The sequence below is a fragment of the Microtus pennsylvanicus genome, chromosome 1, assembly GCF_037038515.1.
Source record: "Microtus pennsylvanicus isolate mMicPen1 chromosome 1, mMicPen1.hap1, whole genome shotgun sequence".
In the NCBI taxonomy this organism is placed as follows: Eukaryota; Metazoa; Chordata; class Mammalia; order Rodentia; family Cricetidae; genus Microtus; species Microtus pennsylvanicus.
In genome coordinates, this window is record NC_134579.1 from 189,294,742 (window position 1) to 189,302,942 (window position 8,201).

The 8,201-nt window shown below is 44.9% G+C and overlaps 1 protein-coding gene and 1 pseudogene across 1 annotated transcript; one reads left to right on the top strand and one right to left on the bottom strand.

Moving 5' to 3' along the window:
* Positions 1-2,925: 2,925 nt before the first annotated feature.
* On the bottom strand, positions 2,926-4,123 carry LOC142842556 (zymogen granule membrane protein 16-like). Its single transcript, XM_075959277.1, has 3 exons — positions 4,069-4,123; positions 3,774-3,906; positions 2,926-3,241 (listed from the first exon to the last, which is right to left on the bottom strand). The coding sequence occupies exons 1-3, from the start codon at positions 4,121-4,123 to the stop codon at positions 2,926-2,928; spliced, it is 504 nt and encodes a 167-aa protein (XP_075815392.1).
* Positions 4,124-7,059: 2,936 nt separating this feature from the next.
* On the top strand, positions 7,060-8,201 carry LOC142842557 (rRNA 2'-O-methyltransferase fibrillarin pseudogene; annotated as a pseudogene).

Consider the following 8,201-nt stretch of genomic DNA (forward strand, 5'->3'; position numbering starts at 1 on the left):
TCAAGGCTCCTACCTCTCCAGTTCTGGTTGCTAGTCCCTTCCCTGAACTCCTGGCTCATGATCCAAAGAAACTGTAGTGATTGTTTCCAGTTTATTCTACCCACTCCAACATCTAATCCCTAAAGCATTTGTGGAATATGTCTTGTTCAACATGGTTACACATCTAACACACTGATCAATCACTATGCTGAGGAAACCGTGTAAAGATTCTGACTCCATCTGATGACACAGCCACCTGATGACACAGGGTTAGAAAAAGTGAGGCTATTAGATCGAAATCCATTGAGGGGGAAGTGTTAACACAGACTCTTACACTATAGACCAAACTGGCTTTAAGTGCATGGTAATTCTTCTGCCTTAGCCTCCCAAGTGTTAGCACTATAGGCATGAACCATCACATCCAGCTGAGAACAATGACCATGTGCCCTGGTATATCCTGGGTGAAGTCACAAAGATCATTGTCTCTACCTTCTGAGTGCTTCCATTAGAGGATCTTTCTACACTCACAGACCAGCTCCCATCTTTCTGATTCTCAGAATGACCAATTCTATTTGTGGAGTGGTGTTCCGTTCTAGAGTTGGTAATGGAACTAATCAAATTCCATTCTGTGGTCACTAATAAAGGTGATCAACTAAACTGTGATGTTGTGCTCTGACATAAACTCTAATACAAGGGTGGGAGGTCTCCCTGGAGCCAAAAGATAGACTAGTAACCCTTGGATAAATGTCCAGAAGAAATACAGAAGTGTTTAACCATTACATTGTATTGTGTGCAATTAATACACACGTGCACACACACAGACACACACACACAGGTATGATCTATGAGACCATTTAGTGTTGCTCATGTGTATGTGTGTTTAAGCCTAACTGCTTGGCTTTAAATAACCAATTATGGGCCTCAACCATAGGGAACATCGATTCTCCTCTAAGGAGCCATGAGTTACCTATAGCTCTTCATCTGGGCTTTGTGAGGGTTGTCGCATTCACGCTGGCATGTCAACTGGTGCTAGCATTTTACAGGTCTAATTGAGGTGGCCACAGTATTGAGACTTTATGGGTACAACTTCCATGGCTTATATAAAAGACACCCTCTCACAGCAGAGATCTTGGTCCTCTGGTTCTTGTAATCTTTCTGTCCCTTTTCCGTGACATTCCCTGGGGCTCCTGACTAGGAGTTGTGATGTAAATGCATCAGTAGGGACCATCGCTCAAGGTTCTCTGCATTATGTCCATTTGTGGATATCTGTAGTGTTCTCCATCTGTTACAGGAAGAAGCTTGTATGATGAGGGGTGGGAGCTGCACCTATCCGTGGGTATAAAGATAAGAATTTAGAAGTTGGAAATTCCTGAATTTGGAAATTATACTGGTTTAGGAAAGAGGCAGGCATTTGGTTTCCATCCTCTTTTTCTTATATACCTTGGGTAAAGATTTTTCAGTTACCATCAAAACATCCCAATATAGTCCAATATTCCTCTAGGTAAGAGAAAATAATATGAAGATATATTTTTAAAAAATATTAGTTTAAGGTGTTAAAAAAGAGAGTTATCCTCCATGAATACATAATGCTTCTCCCACAAGCCATAGTATAGTATCTAAAACTTCCAGTGCCAAGTTTGCGATATTTCCTTATGAATTGTTGGCCAGGGAGGCCCCAGATGCCCCCCAAACAACACAGATGGCTGCCATTGCTCTTGGTTTCCAACCAGAATCAGAGAGTAAGACCTTGTTGCTGAGGACAGCGCACTCATGAGTTGGAGGACACAGAGATATCGAGTTGGAACTGACATGAAAATTTCCTCCCGGCTAGCTAGTGCTGAAATGTGCCATGGGAAAGAAGCATCTGTGGTTTGATGTCACAGCATCCGTGGACCCTGCATGCTATACAGCACTGACCCATCAGGCAAAAGTGCCTACTGGTTCAATCATGGCATGAATGTCTTGCGAGTAGTCATTCGCTTTCTGTTTGGACTTGAGGTCCACTCTACAGAGGAAATTCATTCCTGGCACTGTGAAACCTAGGCAAAAACCAATGGTTGAAGAAGTCATAGGTTCTAGAAAGGAGCCCCCTACTGATCTTTTTGTTAAGTGGACATGTCATTAAAATACAGTCCAAATATTCGTGTTTATATCCATAGAGTGGTGCTGCTCTCAACCTTTAGTTAGAGACTCTTGTGTGTTCCTCCAGTGGGCAGTTATTCATGTGCAAACTCAGAGCCGGTCAAGGTGCTGAGAATAAGTGACTGTTCCGTGCTCAGAACTAAACCAGCAACACTCTATTCCCCTCCCCCACCCCGATACATGCACACACACACACACACACACACACACACACACACACACACACAAAGAGACTGCTTTGTACACGTGATGGAGTAAAGTTGGGAGGAAGTGAGCTAACATAAGAGAACAGAATTCGCAAGCACAAAATTGACCTAAATATCAGGAGTTAGGTGGATTCTGGGAAAGAACAAAGGATAGATAATGGCTCAGGCCCACCATGCATACCAAATGTCTTAAGGTCAAAAGAGTGAGGTGACATTCTTCTGGAACCTCCTCCATGGACAGACAGGTGGGGAGGGCAGCTAGAGAGTGGGATGTCTGGGTTTGAGGAAGGATTGCATGACTACTTTTCCCTCCCTGCTGAACTCCTTTGAATGAGCATTCTCAGAAACCATCCTTGAACATACATGTAGCCGTTATTTTATCTCCAATTATATCTATAAAAGCAAGCCAGGGTTCTATCCTCAACCTCTCACTTTCCCAAGATTAACATGCAAAGAGAGCCAGAAATAAGAGCCATGTATTTCTACTGGAATTAGGAGACAAACAAGATACTCATGCTCATTTATTAAGTTGCTTGCATAGGGGTTGGTGGTAAGGGAGTTCTTACACGATGTCCCTGGCAAACAAGAAGCTGAAGGTTCAGCAGTTGTTCTGGTTACTAGGGTAGGTACCCCAGTGCAGGCCAATGGCAGTGATGTAGTTGGTAGCTCTGCCACTGATGTAGCGAAGGACAGTGTTAGGATGCAAGGGAACAGCATTGAAACTTATGCCTTCTTTTCCTCCGAAAGACAGGCGGCGGCCCTTGCTTGTGATGAAGACCAGCTTCCTCAGATAGTGCTTGTATTTGCCGGACACCTGAATCACTGATTCCCCAGGGTACAGAAAGATCTCTTCCAAGTCTCCATTTGTGCCACCTACATTGTCACTCCATGTCCTGCCATAGCGTACCTGGAGACTGGAGGCAGAGGTGAGAAGCGAGGGAAGGGAAACACTGAAAGGGGTTAACAAAATTCAGGACATCCTGATCTATATGCTGAGACTTTTAAAGAGGTAACAGAGAAGACAAGTCCCCTGAAACACCGACACCCTGGATATGAATGATGAATGAACCCTAGAAGGTCATACTGAGAGCTTTAGCCAACAGAACCCTAGAAGATCACGCTGAGAACTTTAGCCAACAACAGGGACAAAAAGAACTATCTCAGGAGAGACAACAAGCAAAGATGGACAAGAGAGAAAAATCAGTGTGTTCAGTTTGAGATCCCTGAGAGCTTAGGATTACATGACTTTCCAACTTCAGGCACACTGGAGGAAGTGAAGTTAACAAACAAACCCACAGATCCAGAACCTAGGTCCTCCAACATTTTACCAGCTCATGTGTTACCTGTGACTTGTTGATTTAAAGAAGCATGATTCAAGGTAAATAAGAACTCAGTTTACTATGACCCTCCATTGGCCCCAAACCACAGGAACTTGAAGACTCTTACCCTATGATGTAGTGTGTGTCAGCTCGAATACGAATGGCGGTAATGGGACCTTCCATCTGGTTGCCAGAATGAGAGAATCGCCTTCCTGTAACTCCTCCATATTCTCCATTATAAGAGGAGGACTTGGCCTGAACTAGAGGGGAAGAGGAGTTGGAGGCAGATACAACCCAGGAACCCAGCTGTTCCCTAACATCTTTATTCTTCTCACCACTCCAAGCCAGTGTCTAAAAGCCCTGACTAACAGCATTGCAAGAGTCGTTCCTCCCGGGATCCGATGACCAGGCATCTCACTTACCTTCATTGGCAGAGGCTGACACACAGAGAAAGGCTAGGAGAGCAATGGCCAACATTCTGAGGCTGGAATGTGAAGAAGGGGAAAGAAGAAAGCTTATCAATTCCCTGGCTTTGCACGTAGACCTAGGCATTTCAATTTTTCAATGTAGATTTAGTAGATGCAGCCTTGAGCTCAGAGGAGACTGTCCACTGATAGTCTTGCTCCTTCCTGATGCTGTTTCCTGAGTCCCTAATTCCTCTAATTGGTTGTAGCTAATGTTCTTTTCCCAATCCAAAAGATCAATCATGACTTTCTGTTGGATTATCTGAGCCGAACCTCATCCCGTCCTGGCACACAGCAAGCAAGTCCTCAGAAGAGGAGGTAGAGGCCATTTCTAAGCCATGGAGATGATGAAGTTCACCAAACCAAGAATCTGAGCAAAGCTCACCTGTGTGAGATTAGCCTGGCTGATAAGGCGTGTGAGGCACAGAGGTTAACTCTCTACCCTTATCCTACTGTTGAGTCAGGGGAAAGAGCATTTAGAGGTACCTCTGTGTCACCCAGGGGGACAAAGAGAGTGACAGAAAAGATTGTGCCAACATCAGTGTCCAAGCAGTTCTGGTGCAGCTGGGATAGGCTGGGAGGTGGCATAACTGGGGACAAACTCAAGACGTTAGATCCAAAGCTTCGAGTTGTCATAATCCCTCCTCTAGCAGTCAGATCTTGCTGTTTACCCGCCCTGAGCATCCATGGCATCCTCATCCTTTTAGCTAGAACTCAAAGACCCTGTGAAACTAGCTGAAGTCCAGGTGCCAATGCTCAAGTCTCCTCTGCCACAATCTAGGCATTCTCCTCTCGGGCAAAGATTTTAGTATCCCCTCTCCCCAAACTCACTCCTTACCTGGCAGTTTCAGATGCAAAATGATGCTCCAGTAATTTCCAGATCTTTTTATATCACATCAAGCCCTCCCACTGTTCTTTATCATGTAAACTTCAGACCCAGAACAAATATGATCAACCGCTTAGGATCAGGTGTCTCGCAAACTCTGAAGCGTCTTAATCTACTCTTCCTCCCAAGAGTCACGGGTGGCAAGGTGGGGTCCACTCCAGGCACAGTGACAAATTTCAGGATAGGCAGAAAAACTAGCTAAAACTCACTGAAGAACAATTGGGTGAACAAAAAGCTCACATAATCTAAAGAATCAGATCTAGCCAGGTGGCATGGCTTGTACCTTATGTTAGTGCAACATTTGAGAGACATAGGCAGGAAGATCTTGAGTTCAAGGCCAGTCTGGACTTTGGGGCAAGAACCTGCCTCAAAACCAAAAAAAAAAAAAAAAAAAAAAGAAAGAAAGAAATGGAATCCAAGAGTCCTGGCAGAAGGTTCTCTCTATCTCAAGTGGTCTGTAGGCCTGAAGGCCACCCTTTGCTGGAATAAACATTGTCCGTTGGGCATTTGGAATTCCCCAGAAAGGAAATGTACTTCCAAGCAGAGTCTAGTATTTTCCTGACAATTTTTTATCTATTTCCTGATATTCTATTATGAAAACTCAAACCGTAGTAAAGTTTAAAGAATTATATAACGAATCTCTATTTTTTTATTGATATTTATTGAGCTCTACATTTTTCTCTGCTCCTCTCCCTGCCTCTCCCTTCCCCCTTCAATCATCCCCCAATATCCCCACTGCTCTCAATTTACTCAGGAGATCTTGTCTTTTTATACTTTCTACTTCCCATGTAGTCTATGTAAGTCTCTCTTAGTGTCCTCATTGTTGTCTAAGTTTTCTGGGATTGTGGTTGGTAAGCTGGCTTTCTTTGCTTTATGTTTAAAAACCACTTATGAGTGAGTACATGTGATAATTGTCTTTCTGTGTCTGGGTTACCTCACTCAAAATAATGTTTTCTAGTTCCATCCATTTTCCTTCAAAATTCAAGCTGTTGTTATTTTTTTCTGCTGTGTCATACTCCATTGGGTAAATGTACCACATTTTTTTCATCCATTCTTTGATTGAGGGGCATTTAGGTTGTTTCCAGGTTCTGGCTATGACAAACAAAGCTGTTATGAACATAGTTGAGCACATGTCTTTGTGGCACGATTGAACATCTTTTGGATAGATACCTAAAAGTGGTATTACTGGGGCTTGAGGAAGGTTGTTTCCTAATTTTCCGAGGAATCGCCACACTGACATTCAAAGGGGCTGTACCAGTTTGTATTCCCACCAGCAATGCAGAAGCGTTCCCTTTTCCCCCACATTATTCCTCCAGCATAAGTTGCCATCAGTGTTTTTAATTTTGGCCATTCTACATGTGTGAGATGAAATCTCAGAGTTGTTTTGATTTGCATTTCTCTGATGACTAAGGATGTTGACATTTCCTTAAGTGTCTTTCAGCCATTTTAGATTCTTCTGTTGAGAGTTCTCTGTTTAGGTCGGTACTCCATTTTTTATTGGATTATGTGATCTGTTGGTGTCCAATTTCTTGAGTTCTTTGTATATTTTGGAGATCAGACCTCTGTCTGACATGGGGCTAATGAAGATGTTTTCCCATTCTTTAGGCTGTCGTTTCGTCTTGTTGACCGTGTCCTTTGCTTTACAGAAGCTTTTCAGTTTCAGGAGGTCTCATTTATTAATTGTTTCTCTCAGTGTCTGTGCTGTTGGGGTTATGTTTAGGAAGTGGTTCCCTGTGCCAATGCGTTCAAGTGTACTTTCCACTTTCTCTTCTATAAGGTTCAGTGTGGCTGGCTTTATGTTGAGGTCTTCGATCTATTTGGACTTGAGTTTTGTGCATGGTGATAGATATGGGTCTATTTTCATTTTTCTACATGTTGATTTCCAGTTATGCCAGCACCACTTGCTAAATATGTTTTCTTTTTTTTCCATTTGATATTTTTTGCTTCTTTATCAAATATCAGGTGTTCAAAGATGTGTGGTCTTCTATTTGGTTCCATTGGTCCTCCTATCTGTTCTTATGCCAGTACCCAAATCTCTATTAAAAATAAACGATGGGCCTTTCCACATGCGAAAGCCTGAGACTCGTGGAGTGAGGGACGCCGCTGATTGCCGGAGCCGCGCGACCAGAACGCAGTGATGAAGCCAGGTTTCAGCCCCCGTGGGGGTGGCTTTGGTGGCAGAGGTGGTAGAGGAGGACGAGGCGGACGAGGAGGCTTTGGCGGAGGTCGAGGAGGCTTTGGCGGAGGCCGAGGTCGAGGTGGAGGTGGAGGTGGAGGTGGAGGTGGAGGTGGAGGCTTCAGGGGACGAGGAGGTGGAGGAGGAGGTGGTGGACGAGGTGGAGGCTTCCAGTCTGGGGGCGGCCAGGGTCGAGGTGGTGGCCAGGGAGGCAAGAGAGGAAACCAGTCAGGGAAGAATGTGATGGTGGAACCACATTGTCATGAAGGCGTCTTTATCTGTCGCGGAAAGGAGGATGCCCTTGTCACAAAGAATCTGGTCCCTGGAGAGTCTGTGTATGGGGAGAAGACAGTCTCTATTTCAGAGGGAGATGACAAAATTGAATACCGAGCCTGGAACCCTTTCCGTTCCAAGCTGGCAGCAGCAATCCTGGGCAGTGTAGACCAGATCCACATCAAGCCAGGGGCCAAGGTGCTCTACCTCGGGGCAGCCTCAGGCACCACCGTCTCTCACGTCTCTGACATTGTTGGCCCGGATGGTCTGGTCTATGCAGTTGAGTTCTCCCACCGTTCTGGCCAGGACCTCATCAACTTGGCCAAGAAGAGGACCAACATTATTCCCGTGATTGAAGATGCCCGACACCCACACAAATACCGCATGCTTATCGCCATGGTGGACGTGATCTTTGCCGATGTGGCACAGCCAGACCAAACCCGGATTGTGGCCCTGAATGCCCACACCTTCCTGAGGAATGGAGGACACTTTGTGATTTCCATTAAGGCGAACTGCATTGACTCCACAGCCTCGGCAGAAGCTGTGTTTGCATCTGAAGTGAAGAAGATGCAACAGGAGAATATGAAGCCCCAGGAGCAGCTGACACTTGAGCCCTACGAACGGGACCACGCTGTGGTTGTAGGTGTGTACAGGCCACCTCCCAAGGTGAAGAACTGAAACTCCGAGCTGTCTGGATTCGAAGAAATGTGTGTTGCTACTGTTGCACGTGTATTTTTTTTCTATTAAAAGACTCAT

Coding starts and splice junctions, on each gene's coding strand:
- LOC142842556 (XM_075959277.1), bottom strand. CDS start 4,123: ATGTTGGCCATTGCTCTCCTAGCCTTTCTCTGTGTGTCAGCCTCTGCC. Junction 3,907..4,068: donor GTCAGCCTCTGCCAATGAAG/GTAAGTGAGATG, acceptor CTTCCCCTCTAG/TTCAGGCCAAGTCCTCCTCT. Junction 3,242..3,773: donor GACACACACTACATCATAGG/GTAAGAGTCTTC, acceptor CTCTGCCTCCAG/TCTCCAGGTACGCTATGGCA.